Genomic DNA, 20019 nt, shown 5'->3' with positions numbered 1-20019 from the left:
TATTTTTTTTCGAAAATTTAGGTGTTTTTTATGTTTCAATCGAGCATATCTCTTTTCCTGTGAGTTTTATCATGATTCTGGCAACGGATTCTGAAAGAGCATGCAATTTTACATCAGAATATGTGGTTCAAGAATTTTTTCAACGCCAATTACATAGGAAGAAATCACTTTGAAAACGTGCAAGAAATTTTGACATTTTGGACGTTAATGGGTTAATAAAGCGAAAGAATTTTCAGAAACTAAAAAGAACAACATCTTCTTAACATTTGCATGCTGCACGAGAGTCTAAATGATCTTAACATTAATTTGTGGCTTTTACTAATATCATTCACAATATCGTTTCTTTCGGATTTTTTGCAAGTATTTGAAATTAAGTTTTATTTTAAAAATTATTCCACGCCGGATTTTAAGACTTGAAGAACATTCGAGACATTTTTCATCTATTTAAAGTTAATACATTTTTTTTGGTGGTGATATTTTTCGTTAGGGATACTATGGCTTCCTATACGCTATCTACGATTTACTAAAATAGTGTGTCATGTAAGGGTAAAAATTACTTTTGTAATATATTTTTTTCTCTTTATCTTATTATATAAAGCAGTACACATAGCATGTCACTGAATAGGTAAAATGACTTTAAAATCGATCTCCAGGTAACATCGTATTGTTTTCCAGAATTTTTAACTGAATAAGCAGTTGAAGGATTCCGTTAAAATACGCAGAAAATAAACTTTTTATCACTCGTGCATGGAAATTGCCTGATTTCAGTATAGTTTTTGGGATCGAAAATGAATATTTTCATGCCAGTATAGCCGCGCATGCGCAGTAGAGGTTAACTTCACTTTCGGCCCGATACTTTCCTCTCTAGGGTACAAAATGACTACTTTCCTACCAAGGGACAAAAGTGTAGTACTTCCCACAAGGGCTGAATATAGTTACTATTGACCATATGAGAAATTAAATAAGAAGGGTTATATTTCATTGTCATAAAAAAACTAATAAACTCCGAATAAGATTATCCAAAATATAATATAAATTATAATGCAGAATTAGAGTGACTATATTTATTTTTTTACACATAATAATTTTGTTTATTTTTATTTTAGGGGGCTCTGCCCCCTGCCCCCGGCGGGGGCTTCGCCCCCGAACCCCCCGCTACCCTCCCTGCCCTTCTTAGAATCACTGCCTTCGAAAACCTGCATGTACCCTTTTACGTACTCATTCATTTATCATTTCATTCACTCTTCACTTATAATTAATTCATACTGAACAATTTATTAATACATTACAAATCTATAATGCACTCGTGATAAAAAATATCGTTTGTTACTCGGGACTATTTGACAATTGTACTCGTGTGATGGCAGCCCTCGCTTCGCTCGTGTTGCCAACTTCACACTCGTTCACAATCGTCAACTTTCGTCCCTTGTAACAAAATCTACTATTATTCAATGCATGGATCATGAATGTAAGATGTCAGGATATAGTATTAATAACAGGTTTAATCACACGTGTGTGTATGGTGATACAGAACGTTGAGAAGTAAGAGCTTCATTTGTTTATTGAAAGAGAACTGTTAACGAAAGTGAAAGTAAAGTAATTATTCTGTTGAATTCAAGACCCGATTCATTGACTTAAAAATTAATCATCTCAATAACGAAGCCTTTGCAGATAAATGCTACAAGATATTGCAGCTCATTATATCCTCAAAAATACTTGGTTTAAATTATATGCATCGATGCCAATATACCCTGTATATATCAAAAGACAGGGTAGCGTTTTGATGGGAAGTATCTATTGTACGTCTTTGTGTATGTGTTTGAAAGAAAATTAAGTAAATATTTCTATAAATATTAGTATCTATATAGTTGACAGTTTCATTTGGTTTAAAAACATTTAAGGTAACAATTACGGAAAATCCAAAATTAATATCCACGACCCATCAAAATCTTACGTTATTTAAAGAAGTAGCGTAGTTATTTGAATTGAAAAATCAATATTTTTGCATATTTCGATAGTACAATGTTATGAGAATACGTATATAAATTTTAGACCGAAATTGAAATCATTAACGAAATTATAGTACATATTTGAGAGCGACGCATAGAATTGCACGCTATAATAGTCGTGCGACAGCTGCTAACCGTCGGTCCTTTCTATTACGTCTCATCACCTTTATACCTGCTTAAAGCTTCTTATACCTTTCGGTTTACAAAAAGATATACCCATGTTTGACGCATATCAAGAGACCGAAGACTTGCTGTACACACCAGGAATAGATGATTAATAGGAGTGGGAATTTTCTATTGGCCAAACCCTAAACGCGCTTTTCTCGAAATCGCATTTTCTTGATCGGACCTGATCACAAACAGTTTTCTATCAAATCGATCGGGCTGAAATTTTTAACACGTTCTTTTATACACATCTGTAAATCTGGTTGGAACTATGATCTTTTTTTTTGCATCCACTACTTTTACGTTTACAGCCAAATTAACAGAGAAGTTGTCCCTTTTTTCTAAGACTGCCATTTTGCTATTATTCAAGAAAATTATTTAATTCCAGTTTCAACGAGAATGACAATTCTATAGAACAATGATCTATCTGAATTTTTTGTTTTATATAATCCAAAACAGAGAAATAATCAGAATCAGCGATTTATATATATTTTTTACGCACCTACATTAGCGTCGAATAACTTGAATAAAATATTGTAAGAAAAAAGAAAAAATAGTTAGGTACACTCGAAAATGTTAACAGTAAAATATATAAAATTTTGTTGGATTGGATTTTGTTTATTTGGTAAACAAAAATTGCGCAAACAACTTCGAAAAATGATCGATTTACCAGACTACTAGCTTAAGTAAGGAAGTAAGTGGCTCGAGGGGCACTTTAGGATTTTTTCTCAGCACTCAGATTCCAGGGCTTTCTTTTATTTTCTTGAAGCAGATTTTGAAGATACCTCGGTTAAATTAAAAAAATATCATGTTTAATAAGTACACTAATATATATATATATATATATATGTAAATTTATACACAGAGTGGCGTAGGGTAACAGAAATATTTCCAGGAAATGCATTTAATTTTTAGAAAATTACTCAAACACTTCAATTTATGGCTTTAGAAGGATGTGAAGTAATTATATAAAAAATATTCTAAATGGAGGAACATGGAAGTTTTAAAGTTTACCTTGTGGTTTTTAGCTGGATTCTATTTTCAGATTGCATAATCTTGCAGCTTACCCAAAGAACTTTTCACATCACTATATTAATTTACTATTTAATCTAGGCATTCGCTAGATATTGTTATTTTGTAATTCCATGCATATAGGTTTGAGATGTTGAAGTAGTGTTTGTGATTTTACACATATATACAAACACACTCTCTCTCACCCTCTCTCTCTTCGATTCGTTCAATTACAATGTTAAGTGGAGAAATAGTCAGCGAACCGCTGGGTAGAAAGGCAAATTAGCATAGTTTCTTTGATATTTCTTATAATAAAATGCAAAACTATACATATACCTAATAAAAAATAGATAGTTTCTTTCGATGGCTTTCCTACTTCTCTCAACCGAGCATATTTGTGATCTAGTCAATTTACGGTCCACTCGAAGCACAAATGGATAGTTCCAAATATTTTTCAAAAAATGTTTGTTTTCTGAAAATACCATTTGGTGCACTAATCTATATAAGCATATACAATATGTCCATCCATCGATAACACTGTACAGTATATGTGTAAAGAGTAATCTGGTTGTTTTAGGAAAGTGACGAGACAGACGGTGGACATGTGGCTCGTGTCTCACGCGACGCCGACCTCCACCTCGAGCAGCTGCATGGAGCTTTCGAGCCCGACCCACGCAGGTCAGCAGCAGACATCTGCTTCGGGTCGAGGTGCATCAGGCGGCTCGGGAGCCACGACGCCAGTGAGAAAAATTTCGGCCCACGAATTCGAGCGTGGAGGTCTCTTGAAGCCGATCGTCAACACGATTGATGGCACCCCCACTTTTCTCAGTGTTTCACCGGAGGACACTGGCCAATCGGGAAGCCCGGCAGTCGGCTGCAACAGCTCGACCAATAGGACCAAGAGAAGATCCAGGCACGAACTCAGGCATCTCGATGAAAAAGACCTCATCTTCGAGCTGGTATTGATATTATCGTTATACAGTTGATTCATCATCAGTGATGAGGATCTACCGCGCGCAGCTATAAATAAAATAATAATAATCATCGATGATCGAACCCAACAGGTGAAGGACATTTGTAACGAATTGGACGTAAGATCCTTGTGCCACAAGATCTTGCAGAACGTGAGCACCCTTCTGCACGCGGATCGTGGCTCCCTCTTCTTGGTTCAGGGCGAGCGAGGTGGAGACTACATGCCCTCGTCCTCGCAAAGGTTACACGATGGCAGAGCCCATAATTCGGCTGCTAGCGACAACACTAATTCACGGAGGATGCCTCTTAGTCGGCAATCTTACTCGAGAGGCAGGTACCTGGTCTCCAAACTTTTCGACGTCTGCTCAAGGTCGACCCTCGTCGAGATGGAGAAGAAGGAAGAAATTAGGATTCCATGGGGCACCGGTATCGTCGGCTACGTCGCCGAAAGCGGGGAGCCCGTTAATATACCTGACGCTTATAAGGCAAGCTCGATCTATCAACCGTCCCTCGCTTTATACCCAAAACACCATTTTCCTCTACCGAACCCACATGTCTTGGACGAAAATTCTAACGGGATCCTCATTGTCCTTGTTTCTTTTAGGATTCTAGGTTCAATCGAGAGATCGACGCCCTGACGGGATACCGAACGAGAGCTTTGTTGTGCATGCCGATCAAGGACTGTAGTGGCGATGTTATTGGAGTCGCGCAGGTTATCAACAAACTCGGTACCGAGGGTCAGTTTACGGCGCAAGATGAGAAGATATTCGCTGGTTACTTACAGTTTTGTGGTATTGGATTAAGGAATGCTCAACTTTACGAGAAAAGTCAATTGGAAGTAAAGAGGAATCAGGTAAGGCGAAGAGAAGCTTGCTCGGAACTGTATTCCTTAGTGATAGGTATCTTTATATCGATAGTACAGATGTATATGTTTATAATGTTATAAACGTTGGATGTAACAGGTCTTACTGGACTTGGCACGGATGATATTCGAGGAGCAAAGCACGATAGAGCACATGGTTCTTAGAATTTTGACGCACACTCAGTCCTTGATCCAGTGTCAGCGCGTCCAGGTCTGTTACGATTTAATTGGGATTTGATTAACCGTCTTTTCGGCAACACCGGGTCGCCAAAGACGATGTATCATTGATGTATATGTACTAATAACTGGGGTTACCGTTTCTTCAGGTCCTGCTGGTGCACAAAGCGTCCAAAGGAAGTTTCTCCCGCGTCTTTGATTTCGAAGCAAACGATCTCGCAGGCGAGGACTCTGATTCTCGCACTAGGTGAATAAAGTTTGTAATTACGCTCGCATTTTTATCACCAACAATAGCTGTCTAAAAGTGCTCCCTCACGATCTAATAAATGTCTATTGCGCTCTTTTTTGCAGTCCATTTGAGAGCAGGTTTCCTATAAACGTTGGAATCACCGGATACGTCGCAACGACTGGTGAGGTGGGTACCATTTATCGTGCTAACGTAGATACCTGTGTAAGCACACGGAAGGACACTATCATTTCCAACGTGGTGCGATGATGATCGGTCCTCGGAGGCGATTCCTGGACCATTGAATGATTGTCGGTTTCAATTTCAGACTGTAAATATACCCAATGCCTATGACGATACGAGATTCGATCCCTCGGTCGACGATGGTACCGGTTTTCGACATCGCACCATTCTCTGCATGCCTATCAAGAACTCGTCCGGTCAGATAATTGGTGTCATCCAGCTGATCAACAAGTTCGACGACCTAGCATTCACAAAGAATGACGAGAATTTTGTCGAAGCTTTCGCCATTTTCTGTGGAATGGGTATTCACAACACGCATATGTAAGTCTACTCGTGATTGCATCGTAATAATGTTAATAGGAGCTATCTCAATCGTTTCTTAATTTTCCATTTCCGTCTTCAGGTACGAGAAAGCTGTAATAGCAATGGCCAAACAAAGCGTTACCTTGGAAGTTCTCAGCTACCATGCCTCGGCATCTCTGGAAGATGCACAGAGACTGAGGGTTAGTTTAGCATATTTACTGGAACATGGTACACACAACCATGAGTTCTCGATCCAATCTTTTACCAGCAAAAATTTACATTATCGACAGCACGAATAATCAATAATCGAATGGAATATGTGTTTAATCCGTAAATTTGTTTAATATAACAATTGTCGAATCATAGTTTACGCTCAGTACGCATTTTTCTCATTGCTTCACTTTCTTCTTCATCAAAGTCTATTTTTCTTCCTCTATACCAGAGCCTACGAGTACCATCTTCAGCACATTTCCAACTACACGACTTCAAGTTTGACGATATTCATATGGAGGATGATGAAACACTGACAGCCTGTCTTCGTATGTTTCTCGATTTGGACTTTGTTGAAAGATTCCATATCGATTACGACGTACTTTGTCGGTGGCTCCTCAGCGTTAAAAAAAATTACCGGAACGTTACCTATCACAATTGGCGCCATGCCTTCAATGTCGCTCAAATGATGTTCGCTATTTTAACCGTAAGTTTATTTTAATTAAAAGCTAACATTTGTTCTTTTCACTCGATCCACTTGAAACTATATTATCAAATTCTTACACACGCACACACACCTTTCAGGCTACGCAATGGTGGCAGATATTTGGTGAAATAGAATGTCTGGCTTTAATAATAGCTTGCCTCTGTCACGACTTGGATCACCGGGGAACAAATAACTCTTTTCAAATCAAGTAAGCTCACCCTCTTTTATCACATTTTGTACACTCGTGTTGGTTGGTTACCCAATAGTAAATGTCTGGATTTGTCGATTTATAGAGCATCGTCACCACTCGCACAACTTTATTCAACGTCCACGATGGAGCATCATCACTTTGACCAATGCTTGATGATTCTCAGTAGTCAAGGCAACCAGATTCTGTCGAATCTATCACCCGAGGAATATTCCCGTGTGGTGAAGGTTCTTGAAGATGCTATTCTTTCTACAGACCTAGCTGTATATTTCAGAAAGAGAGGTGCTTTCCTCCAATTAGCTTGTGGCGGTACATATAATTGGGCGTACAGCGATCATCGGGAACTCTTAAGAGGGATGCTGATGACCGTTTGCGACTTGGCCGCCATTACAAAGCCATGGGAAATAGAGAAGAGAGTCGCTGAGTTAGTCAGTAGCGAATTCTTTGAACAGGGCGACATTGAGAGGCGGACATTGAACATTACACCAATCGTAAGCATTGCAATATTGCTCTACTACTATTATCGCTATTTCTATTATTATTATTATTATAAACACATTAATTGCATCTAAACGTCTGTATAGGATATCATGAATAGGGAAAAAGAAGACGAATTACCAATGATGCAGGTTGGATTCATCGACTCTATTTGTCTACCAATTTACGAGGTAATTTTATTCAATTATTCAGCTTCAATGTGTACACCTAGTAGTAGCTTCATCTTTGCGCTTGAATATTGATCGAAGAGTATTTTTCTAGGCATTTGCCTTGCTGTCGGACAAATTGGACCCCTTATTGAAAGGCGTAAGAGAGAACAAGCAGCATTGGATAGAGATAGCGGAGTCCCAATGTCAAACTGAAAATTGCACCAATCATGACAGGACAACACCTACGGCAATGTCCGATGATAACGAGGAAATCAGTGAACAAGCAGACCAATAACAGTCTATACTGCATCGTTCTTAATTGAATTTCAGACACGGAAGCTGCACGATGCAGAATTTTCGATTGCGTTGACTTACTTTCGGAAAGCCTCACTAACATACAAAAATCGATCTTTCTCCATTAAATTTTAAGATATTAACGAGACTCGATTATGCGTTATCATTCTCTTGAGCTGGGAGTATCAATCATGCAGGAACCGTCCCGTAGCTATATAGCTTTTAATTTCATCGTTAAATTTGATCAATTAGTGAGAGACGTACTCTCTTTAGTGCACGAGCAAAATTTACAATAGCTAGATTTCTATATAAATAACAGATGCTCAATTTTTCCAAAATTGTGTAAAATCCTCTATCAACGCAGAGCACGTCCGTGACTGAACAGTCAAGAGAATTAATAGCAATCGATGATATTTTAGCACAGCTTTATCCTCTCTCCTATCCATTTTTTTGTCATTCTCTTCCTCTCTTCATTAAAATCATCTCCTTCCTTTTCATATCTATAATGGCATAACAGAAACACAGACGGACTCTGAGATGCTACTCTTGTACCTGATCGTATCGTACGTTTATTGATATGACTAAATTTCAATGTCGAGAGAGGATAAAGAGATTCGTATGTTAAACACATATATGAAATAAAAATACATTGCCACAGGATCAGGATCATTTTAAGCGAATCTTCGATCACGCTTAACAATTTTTACGCGCAAATTATATACATACTGGAAGCACACAATTCCGAATGATATTTAACCTTTGTCTGCTGAGTGCATTTACACAAAGCTATTTTTGGTGTAAGAATAATAATTTTAAGGCTAGCGCCAATGTCCAGGTGAAACGATAGCATGTATAAATTAGATAAACTATTCATATATATATACACCAAAGTGTGCATTTCTACTATATGGAGATCCGTCTTGACCAATACATATGCACAGGCAGTACCTCACTGTTCCCGCGTGGTTAATAATATCACGAAGAGCTTAAACAGTTCTTTGTTGTGTGTTTGTTCATTCAGAAATTATAATATAATGGTCTCGCTAATCTAGGGCTAACTATTAAAATATTGAATCGAATGATTAGAGGAGCTATGGTATGCATAATCAAAATCGAGAGAGAAAGAGGTTTATATGTGATCATGATTTCCATATTGTCTGGAAACGAAATCTAGCTCTTGTATGTATCTGTACATCACTGTTGATAATCGCACGGATGATTTAATATTCTTTCAATACCTTAAGATACAGCTTATGATCGCTATATTACAGTAATTAAGAACGAAAAAAAGAAAGAAAACATTGGGTGATCAATAATGTACATATCACTTTATTTTTTAAATAATTGTCGCAAATTATATTTTAATCTGTCATTTTTTAATTTGGCTTTTTGCTGGATTCTGTAATATTGACTAATGGATATTTGATCTTTGAAAGGAAAAAGAGAAACCAAGGGCATTAGCGTTAAGCATCTAATCACCACGATGAGGTTATAACCATTGCGAAACCAATAACTGGGGATGCACAAATTTTCATTTGTCCTCCCATGCATTAGTCGTTTCATTCGCCTATTATGCTACCTATAGCACAAAATGCCAATGAAAAGAGAATAATTTTTTAAAGCTCTGCTGGTATCGTGTGTTTCGGTGGCGAATAATATTATGTTTTGCGCAGTATTATCAAACCGCATCTCTATACTGAATAAGTATGGTAATATCTATAAGCGACTAAAGAATTTCTTAATGCATCTATTTTAATCAGAGATTCGTAATGAAGTATCGTAGATTGCAGGCCACACAAAGCAAGGATCAACGCGCCTTAAGAATTCTGTAATACAGAAATTGTTTCCTTGCATGATTATAACTTATGGTACAAATCGTATCTCTTGTATGTTCCTTTATCCTAAAATTGTCCTTTTTTTTATCAATGTTGACTCAAAGATGTAGATCGCCTCCTATCGCTGTTTGAACAAAGTTCTGCTGTCACGGGAAGAGAGAATATATATATATATACAGGGTGTTCACACACATGGCTGTGGTTTCAGCTGATTATTTTACAATCAAATGGTTTCTCTGATTAAAGTATTTCAAATAAATATTTTATGGCTTTAAGAAGGACAAAATGTTTAGTATTATTGGTTTCACTTTGGCGTGATATTCGAAGGCCACACGAAGGTCATCTTTAATTTTTTAAATCGAACATGTTACATATATTATTTTCTTATAAATTATCTTAAGATTTTTCTAAAACATTATATGAACATAACATTTCCCCAAGTAGTTAACTAGATATTTCTATTTAAAATTTTAACTAAATTTGTGGGGTTTTGGCTGAAATAGTGTGCGTGACCGCTATTCTACATATATGTAGCTGTTCAACCTAATTGAAATTTAAAACTGAAATACGTAGAGAACGACTCGGGGAAATGATACGTTCATACAGTGTTTTGAGAAGCTCATGAGATGTCTTTTAAGAATGTGCAAAAATATGTAGGGTGCTGTATTTAAGAAAATTAAGATCACCTTCGTGTGACCTTGGAATGTTAACTCAGGCTCAAACCAATGATACCGTTTAATGTCCTTGACTAAGTCAAAGAAATTTTTTTTATAATTTTTTGCAAAATCCATTTAGTCTTAAAATAATCAGCTCAAAACTTGAGCTTTGTATACCCTATATATGTTAGGGTGATCGTTAAAAATGGTGTTTTTTTTCAATATTGATTGAGGCATCCTTCAAATCTACTTTAAATAAATAAAAAAAATTATCCCTGAATTCTGGGCGCTGAGAAAAAATTCTAATGTATCCTCGAGTACCTTAATTTTTCCCATTTGTATAACATGGGATTTTGATGAACTGTAGAAATTAATTTTGGCTTTTTCGTAATATTTACGCTAAAAAATTGTAAAACACATGAATGTGTAAAGTATAGATCCTAGTATTAGCAAAAATTATGAGCGAATTTTCGATCACACGTATACAAATTCGTATGTTACTGAAATTAACCAAAACTCAATTTTAGAGTCGATATGAATGATGCGTTGTAACATTTGTGTATGTGAAAGAAAACTTGCTAAATATTTTTATAAACATTAGTATATATAAATGACAGTTTTATATGGTTTACAAGTTTTTAAGGTGACAATTATGGAAAATCCAAAATTAATGCCCACGATCCATCAAAATCCCAAGTTATTTAAATGACAAAAAGTAAACAGATCGTGAAGTATTTTTGGATTTTTTCTCAACACACCCAAGTTTCACACACAGATATTTATATATTTATTTAGTTTAAAATTGCAGAGTGCTTCAGTAAAAATAAAAAAAATTCACTTTTACCGACTAACCTGATATATATTCATATATATGGGGAGTGAAGTAGAATAAAGTTGGAGCGAGTTAGTGAGTACGTACGCGTGTTTATGGAGTCTGAGAGTACCGGAGGAAAAGGGTACGTTTAGGAAAGCGTTTCATGAAAAATGAAAAACACACATACAAAATATGTAAAGAAATAAAAATAGAAGACAATGGCTTGTAAAATTTCTGTAAATGGAGTAATCGTTTACACACGGTGCGAATGATTAGAATGTACGTTGTTTATATAATAGTTGCGATTAACAATAGCACGAGAGAGTCATATATTATACTATACAAATAATATCTAATATATTAAAGCGAAACTAAATTATGTGATACAATACTATATTTATGTTGTATTTCCTCTTTGACATCCCATGTTATCCCGTGTTCTCTTATTTCTCCAAAAAATAACTAATAGCACAAAGAAAGCAAGATAAATATTATTTGTAATAGCAAGACCACATGTGTGTGTGTGTGAATCAAGTTATATTTATCTTACTTTAACGAAATCAACGTTTTGAGGAGGAAGGATGAAGCTTATAATCAACTTATCTCTTACAATTTTACTCTATAGATAGAAGCAGCTAGCTTGAAATGCACTTAAAAGGGGCGATTTTAGGTGAAAATTGCACGAAGCAGGTTTTAATGTTAAGAGGATGCAGTCGAGAGTCGCTTGGCTCTTAATGGGTAGTGACAAATTGAGATGAAAAGACGATCGCTCGGAGCGAGACGCGACACGATGGGACCTTGACGTTGGAGATGGATATACAGATAGATAAAAAAGAGAGAGAGAATTATTGTGCCCTACCAAGTGTGTACGATGTGGGTCAATCGTGTCGTAATCAGACGAGTGCTTGCCTGGACCTTGTAGACGGTTAATTGATCACGGCTGCCAGGAGGTCATGAACGTCAGCCAATAAATAAAAACAATTACCTAGTTGGTGTCACAGATGGTTTAACAACATGTGGATATTTAGCCAAAGCGACGAGCTCGTTTATCGGGAAGAATATTTTCAATTATCCAATCAGCATCACTTTATATTTTACAAACTTATTTATTCTCTCCGTAACATTGTAAAAGAATCATATACATTGAAATATGCAAAATATTGTACAGATCGATGAAACCTTACTTTAAATATTTATATATATAAAAGATGTGAAGAATATATTATTATAGAAATTTTTGTATTATTATATACATATATATGTGTATTTATATGATTCGTTCGAGACAATAGTCTTTTTTTCAATCCAACTGATTCTATCTTTTTTTTTATTTTACAAAATTTTGTTTTTTCTTCGTCGCTGTCTCCTCTCGTGCAGGTTGAAAGATTTCACTTGCAAATTGTATATTCGACGTAGTATTCCTTTTCGAGTGGTCTCTTCGGTCCGATTCTTAGAATGGTAAGATCATAATTGCTGCCCGCACATGCAAATTTGCGATGTGCTTGTTTCTGGGTCAACGTACTTAGGGGCTCCCCATTTAAGTGAGTTACAATATCGCCCGCTTTTAAACCACACTGATCGGCCAAACCTCCAATCGTCACCTTATCAGCAAGAAAACATTATAATATTAATTTTTCATAATAATGCAGCATCGCCGGATAATTGGGTCAGGGCAAACGTATAACACGCAGCTTAAAAGGCTCCATTGTTTATTGCGGCCACCTATGATTAATCGAATTATATCGTAACATTGAATTCGAAACGAACAAATCAATAACGAACAGTACCTTCGAGTCCGATTAAGTATAAATTTAATACACGCTGTGTACTGAACACTAACGCCTTTAATTTCAAGACTCGTTGCTTAATTAAGCAGTTGAATGGAAGCCAATTTTTCGTGTTCTAATTAGCACGACAGTTGATTGTCTTTTAATAAATATTACTCAATATTCTGCGAAAACATATAGTGCAGTAAGATTTTATTCCGACAGTCGCGAGTAATGTATATCCATTTACACGATTTTGCGAAGGGGTCATTCCACTATGTGAGATTTATAAAATTGCAGTTTTTTATGGCTTCTGAATGTACAATATGTGAAAAATACTCGATGAAAATTTTAGAAAGATTAGAGCAGTCTAAGTATGTATTTTTCAAATTTGTTTGAATACGTTCCTGGATGTTCGTATACCTGCATAAGCACTTTATAAGCGATATTCTGAAAACGATTTTTCTATCTGCATCGTTGACATTTTCCTCAGAAGTACTCCAACGATCCCTATGAAATTGTAAACACATATCTGTCATATATATAAGTATGACCGAAATTTATAATTATTTGGCATTTGGTATAATTTTTTTTTTCACTATAATTATTCCACACACACAATATCTTGTATTTTTCGATTTTGCTTTTTAAACATTCGCCAGTTTATTATTATTGTCTAAAAACGTATATTTCTAGTTTACAAGATAACTACACTCATACTTAAGTTAATTTCCATGGATTTTATACGTTACATATAATTTTTCGTTAAAATAACATCAACGCCGCAGACATTGTTTTTTTTTGTGGAGGGGAGCTATGGGAATGCTGCTATTTTTAATAAATTTATAATACAAAATAAATTAACATTTCTTTTTTATATAAATTTCAAGAATTTCTGCATCTAACCTTGGAAAGTTCACAAGAATATTTGTTGTAGGGACTGTGCGAAAAATTCGCAAGAATAACTAAATTTTCAGGCGTGTAAAGTGGAACGAACCCTTCAATCAATGAGAAACAATGATTTGATCGCTTTTAACTAATTGATAAGAGATGATTGTTATTACAGAGATTTACGTTCTTCACATAAGATACTCGCGCTTGAATATGTGTGTGTTTCTGTGTATCGCAATGTCAGTAAACGCGTTGATGAGAGACCTTGAAAAGAGGCTACTTGTAAGATGAAGTACAACTGAAGAGTTTCCAGAATAATTTAATTGTACCTACACTGAGTAAGTATGAACAATAAGTTAATTGAGCCACAATAATTTTAACTTGCATTAATATCATCTTTAAACCAGGTATCTCTTTAAAAATCAGGGAGTCTCATCATATTATACTTTATATTTTTTTGACGACTGTATTTCTCTTAACTCTATAGAAGTATAACGATCTTAAATTTCGATAAAATCTAAAAACAAACAGAAAATAAACTTTAAATTGAAGATTTAATCTAATTTCGCGACTGAGCCAATAGGTGAAAATACCTTCGGATCTATTTATGTATAAAGGGTGTCCCGTAAAGAATTATCAATCTGCAAATTCTAGAAAAAGAGCCAATTCTGAGAAGACAAAGCTTATATATTTTTTTTAGTATTATTAGTATTTTCAGAGCTACATAATAACAATTTCACGTTAAGAGTTTGCATAAACTGTTATGCAGATTATTGGCAAATATTAATAATAATAATGAGAACTTATTTGTTCCTGTAAATGGAATAATAATTCTAATAAACTCTATAAAAACTTGTTTTAATATTAGTAATATTTTTGAAGTTATGTCGACATTCTTTTCATTATGAAATGATTAGGCTGACAGTTTACAAACATTATTGTGTAATTTGTTAAATATGAACAACATCAAGATAATTATAAAATAATTTTATTAAGGTATAATACTCTGCAACAAGAAGCTAATCATTATTTTATATCTTTGACATTTATCCAGTGGCTAAAAATTTACGTGGTCTAAACACACGCATTTTGCTTATCTAATTCAATAAATATCAATAATTGGAAAAAAATTTAATTAACACTAAACGTACCAAGGATTTTTATACACATGTGTGTGTCTACATTTAAAAAGGGTCATTTGACCCCGCTTGGTACGTTTAGTGTTAAATGTTTTATTGCATATTACTATATCTTTTAAAAATTATTGTACACTTTTTAATATTACTCATATATGTAACGAGTTACATAATAATGTTTGAAGTCAACTAACCTAATAAATTTTTGACTAAACGGATTTTGATCAACGTGCATAACTGTTTATACAGATTGCCAGTCTAAACATGTTATGAATATAGGAAGGTATTAACATTGCACAAAATTATCTAAGAATATTTTGCTCAGAAATAGCCTCTTTCTCGTAGATTTTCGGCTTTATTATCAATTAGGGACACCCTGTATAAGTATGAATTAATTAGATAGGACTTACTCGCACAACGGTTAAGGGAAAACTGTAATCTGCTCCTCCGGAAAGACGAAATCCCCATGGTTGGTTATTGTTTCTCGACAACGTAATATCCGTGCCCATAATTATTTGGCAAATCTAAGAAAGCAGCCTAGAATAAAAAAATGCTGCAACTTAAATGATGGTGCGCTCTCGCGAGTGCTTCATATACCTATATAATGCTGTAGTTCAAGTAGGTAATTTAGGTTAAAGACCTGAATTAACCTCAAAAAGTAGGCTGTACGTGAATCATCAAATGCTATGCCAATTAAAACTACCTTTAGTCCTCGAAGGACGAACATTTATGGAATAAGAATTATAGTGAGTCGTTCGGGCTGGGGCAGAAACTTTCGGAAAGGTATGATGGACATACGATCGATGAAAAAGCGAATCTCTCCTATAAACAACGGCTCTTTTTACAAAGTAGAGTGGCTATACAAGTTGATGTGTCGAAGGTAACAACTATTTTCAAGACGCGCAAATATTTTAAGAAATTAATTGAGCAAGACGAGTGATAGTTTGATGAAAAAACTTGGTAATCGTACTTAACATCTTCAATAGAAAAGAGGTTGAGTAGCAAAACATTTTCAAGTGTTTTTAAATCTCTTTGCAACACTGTATTGTTTTGTTCCAATTTAGACAATTACCCCCCACCCCCTTAACTCTTCGGAGAAATGACCTTTAACAGTTGATAAAAATTTCAGTTAAACATTACACCTTAATTAATTAAATGTTTAAATTGTTGATTGATCACTGACAAGCTATACATAGGAAAAGGTGTTTTGTAAATCGCAGTCGAGGTGGACAGAGCATTATTTAAGAAACTGTTGAAGTAACACTGAAGTTAATACTTTGAAAGTTTTTATTACATTTTGCACTTCATTTGTTTTATTATAGGATAGTCGGTGGCCTAGATAGTTAATATTTAATTTCGTAAATCAGGGGTAAATAGCCAACTGTAATTTCTTTTTCATTTCTCAGGGTTATCTTTTAAACACTACCAGTTCAAATGAAAAAATAAACTGTATAGCATTTGCCAGGAGTTTATAAGAGTTTTAAAATGATAACGACATTTAACCCCCATCCCCTCCTCTAACCGTTTAAGATATTAAGGGTAATGCACCCGACACTTGAGGGCTAAAAGAGAAGTTTCCTCCTCAAAGTATTACTCGACGTGTGTTTAAGGTTTTTCCTCAATAATATTTGTCTTTTTTAAAAATACCTCTATCGTATACAGTTCTACCTAATTTGAATAAATCACAGAAAATCTTTTTAATAAGTTCTTCAGTTATGCTTTATATTTATATATTACGTATCTGATTGTCTTCCAAGAGAGAGAGAGAGAGAAATTTTACCTGCAAAATATCAAGTTACAAATGATAATTAATTAAAGATTTTCAGCTTCCCCACAGCGTTTCATTCATTTAAATTAATTTTCGTCCGTTTAACTGCGTGCAGAGAAGGGAAATTCTTATAAATATCCAAAAATAATCAATAATTTCCGCAAATGAATCTCTACCTATTCGAATTGGAATGAATTCTCCCCAAGTGATTTAGTGTACGAAGATAGCGATATCGAAAATTTTCCCAGCAAAAACTGGTGGATTGAATGAAACTCTTTTAGGAGTTGTCCAAGTTACCGCAAAACTTCTCAACTAGCACAAGTGTGCACTTTTCACTGAGTTTTCACGTTGTTAAAAGTTTACCAAACTCTGCTGCACGATTATCAGATAGCGTGCTCGATTGTTAAATCATGGAATTTATAACTTGGTATAAATGCGATTTAAGGCACTCCTTGAGCACTCGATGGAAGACTGAAAGCTTTACTTTATGAAACTTCGAATTTAATAATAACGAAGCTCCTGAGAGAACAAGCGCGACGCGAAAAGCGAAAAAATCCAACGGAGAGAAGAGTGGACGAGATGAGATAAGAGAAATTCGGAATTCCTTCATGCTCGTTCAACAATTTTACTCGCTTCGACTGCACTCACCGATTAGAGAAACTGCTTCTTGGTAGAAAGGAGCAGGTCGTGCTGTCACCGTTGCTTTTTCGCAAGAACGAATGCGATCAGGTGAAACAGAAGTCATCTGTACCATCGGCAGCTAGCCAAAGATCGCTGATGATGAAGTATCTATCGACTAGTGACGTTTCAAACACAGGTGTGTGGGGGGGGGGGGGGGTACATTGTAAATGAATAATCGAGATCAACTGCACTTAATATACAATAGGCTACCACGAATTTTCATCCGTCTCTATGCTACAGGGAACAAGCACGAAGTTTTATGGTACTAACGAAGCTGTCTGCTGGGCTTTTATCGAAAATTATTATGTGCAGATACGTATAATGACATATACAAAAAAATTTATTTCTTCAAATTTTACATTTATTTATAAAAGTTTGGAAATGTTTACGTCAAGAAAAATGTGCTGTGTAAAGGGGTGTTTTAATACACCAGCTAAATGCAAAGGTAGCATCCCATTAATAAAATTTTATACATTTCCTCGTGCCAGTGTACATAGAGCCTAGAAATCTCAGAAGCGTCAGTTATGGATAGATGCAATTAACAAATACTCGTAAATATCTTAATTATTTTTAAATTCAAATATGTTGGTTATTCTTAATAATACATATTATTTAATATTGCAGAAAATGTAATAAAGATTGGAAACCATCTATTTATGCAGTGATATGTAGTGCAAATAAATATACTAGGCGGATCCGATGACAGGATGGTGAAGGGCGTGTGGGGGGAGTAAGGCACTCCCCCGCACACCCGCACACCCCTCACCACCCTGTCATCGGAGACGCCTAGTATATCTACTATTGCACATTTTGTAGTGTGACGCTACTGGCTATCCTCGGGGATAGTATAGAAGGGGAGGGAGGAGTGATCCCTCACCGATCGCGTTCGCGTCCCAATAGGCGACTTCCTACTAGACCCGGGCGCCTTCGATGTATTTCTGATAATACCCGAATATTTATTTATGCAGAGGGGGTTCTAACCCTCATACGCGACTATCGGGGATGGGGTGCTAATACAATAAACGCTAGTTTCAGTTAGACTCTCTTTATTACGATATCAATGATCAATACAATATCCGGTTCGTGTTACCCGGTATTGGGGAAGTTACCTTAGGTCCTACGTGTGGGCGCGGCCTAAGGGGTGCGGACGCGGCTGAAGTCCCGATGACGTACTAGCTAGCCTCGCGCTCGAGCCACTAGTTGGCGTTCGCGGCGGCCCCACCGAGTCGCGCGGTCCTCGCGCGCCACCGGCGGATCCCTAGACTAACTACTCCTCAGCGCTACGCGGATAAGTCCCCCTTTCCGCGCGTGCGCGTCCCGCGACGGTTACCCGCACTCGCTCCGTTCCCGCGTACTTAAACACAACAACGACCCGGAGTGTTTACTTCTATAAGCCTAAGGTCGCGAGTCCTCACGATCACTACAATAAGCCCGCGGCCTTGAACCGACTGAAGGGAACGTCCCTGTCAACGGTCGAACTCACAACGGTCACGGTAATCGCGAACAATCTGGATAATTCGCGATTCTCTACACTATGACACGCGTTATCGGTCCGACGGAATGACCACTCCGCTAAGTTGCCCGCTTACCCGTGACAGGTGAGCAGGGCCAGCGGTTCCCTATAAAACCGTTCGGTGCTACGAGCCCTGAAGCCCTAGCACACCCCGGGACGTCACAGGACTTTCTTACAAAACGAATAATCACCCTAAATTCGGCTTACTATGGCTGGCTTTCTTCGCTCTCTCTCTCGCTCTCTCTCGCCTCAGTCTCTCCTTCTCTCTCTCTTTCGCTCTCGCCCTTAATTCTTGCCCTTGGGGCAGTAGGTTTCCTCTGGCCGGTATGGGTTCGTGGCGGTGGCAGTCGCTGCACTTTCCGTGCCTCCCAAATTTCCGTCCTGTAGCGGCTGTCACTCCTGGGCTCGTACCGGCTAGGGGAACTTCTCTCGGCTCGATCTGTCACTTATGACTTCTAAACTACGTGTGCCGGGGCAGTCCGCGGGAGCAGGTCAGGCCCTGCGCCTGTCCCGCCGCTGCCCCGCTACACCCATCGCGCGGCACTAGGGAGCCGACAAGTTATCGATCCTAGATCAATACTTATCGGTTGATGACTCCCTAGTTCGTACGCGACCCGCCTATCTAGCGCTTGAGATTAGCAAAGCGCTAGATGGCAGCTATAGTAACGTTGCGAGAACGCAACGTTACAACTCCCCCCTCGTTAGGACCAACGTAGGGGTTGGTCAACTTCCTCCCGGTTAAAGTCGACCCTGGGGTGTCTCTGATTCGGTTTACTTTTTTTTTTTTTCTGGTGCGCGCAATCCTACACTAAGAAAAAAACGCTCGCTTAACATTCACACATACTTTATTACACACACAAAAAAAATTCGGCCTACATAACAACAAAAACAAAAAAAAATAATTATCCGGCTCGATACACAAAAAAAAATATTAATCATAAAAAAAAATAGACTCTATACAAAACAAAAAAACTTAAACACTAGACGCGGACATGCTAAACGCTCAGGAGGAGGAGGTCCTCCTCCATGGCCTCCTCTTCCTTCCTCTTCTTTTCTTCTTTCTCCTTCTCTCTCCTCTCCTTCTCCCTCTTTCTCGCCTCCTCCTTCCTCCGTTTCTCCCGTTCCTCTTCCCTCCTCTTCTCGAC

At 36.9% G+C, this 20019-nt stretch overlaps 1 protein-coding gene across 1 annotated transcript in view; it reads left to right on the top strand.

Annotated features, from left to right (window-relative positions):
• Pde11 (Phosphodiesterase 11) overlaps window positions 1–11495 on the top strand; it is a 70327-nt gene extending 58832 nt beyond the window's left edge. The window contains exons 3-15 of the mRNA XM_066743730.1: window positions 3763–4144; window positions 4250–4642; window positions 4762–5010; window positions 5120–5230; window positions 5346–5443; window positions 5548–5611; window positions 5751–5986; window positions 6069–6168; window positions 6411–6665; window positions 6764–6873; window positions 6959–7364; window positions 7458–7541; window positions 7633–11495. Coding sequence (XP_066599827.1) covers window positions 3763–4144; window positions 4250–4642; window positions 4762–5010; window positions 5120–5230; window positions 5346–5443; window positions 5548–5611; window positions 5751–5986; window positions 6069–6168; window positions 6411–6665; window positions 6764–6873; window positions 6959–7364; window positions 7458–7541; window positions 7633–7815 — 2671 coding nt within the window. The 3' untranslated portion in view covers window positions 7816–11495. The remainder of the gene's footprint in view (window positions 1–3762; window positions 4145–4249; window positions 4643–4761; window positions 5011–5119; window positions 5231–5345; window positions 5444–5547; window positions 5612–5750; window positions 5987–6068; window positions 6169–6410; window positions 6666–6763; window positions 6874–6958; window positions 7365–7457; window positions 7542–7632) is intronic.
• Window positions 11496–20019: the final 8524 nt, after the last annotated feature.

This window comes from Prorops nasuta, unplaced genomic scaffold, assembly GCF_024137725.1.
Source record: "Prorops nasuta isolate Cenicafe-Biocafe unplaced genomic scaffold, Cenicafe_Pnas_1.2 PNAS00002, whole genome shotgun sequence".
Classification (NCBI taxonomy): domain Eukaryota; kingdom Metazoa; phylum Arthropoda; class Insecta; order Hymenoptera; family Bethylidae; genus Prorops; species Prorops nasuta.
The sequence above is the reverse complement of the archived record's forward strand: the minus strand, read 5'-3'. Positions and strand labels throughout refer to the sequence as shown.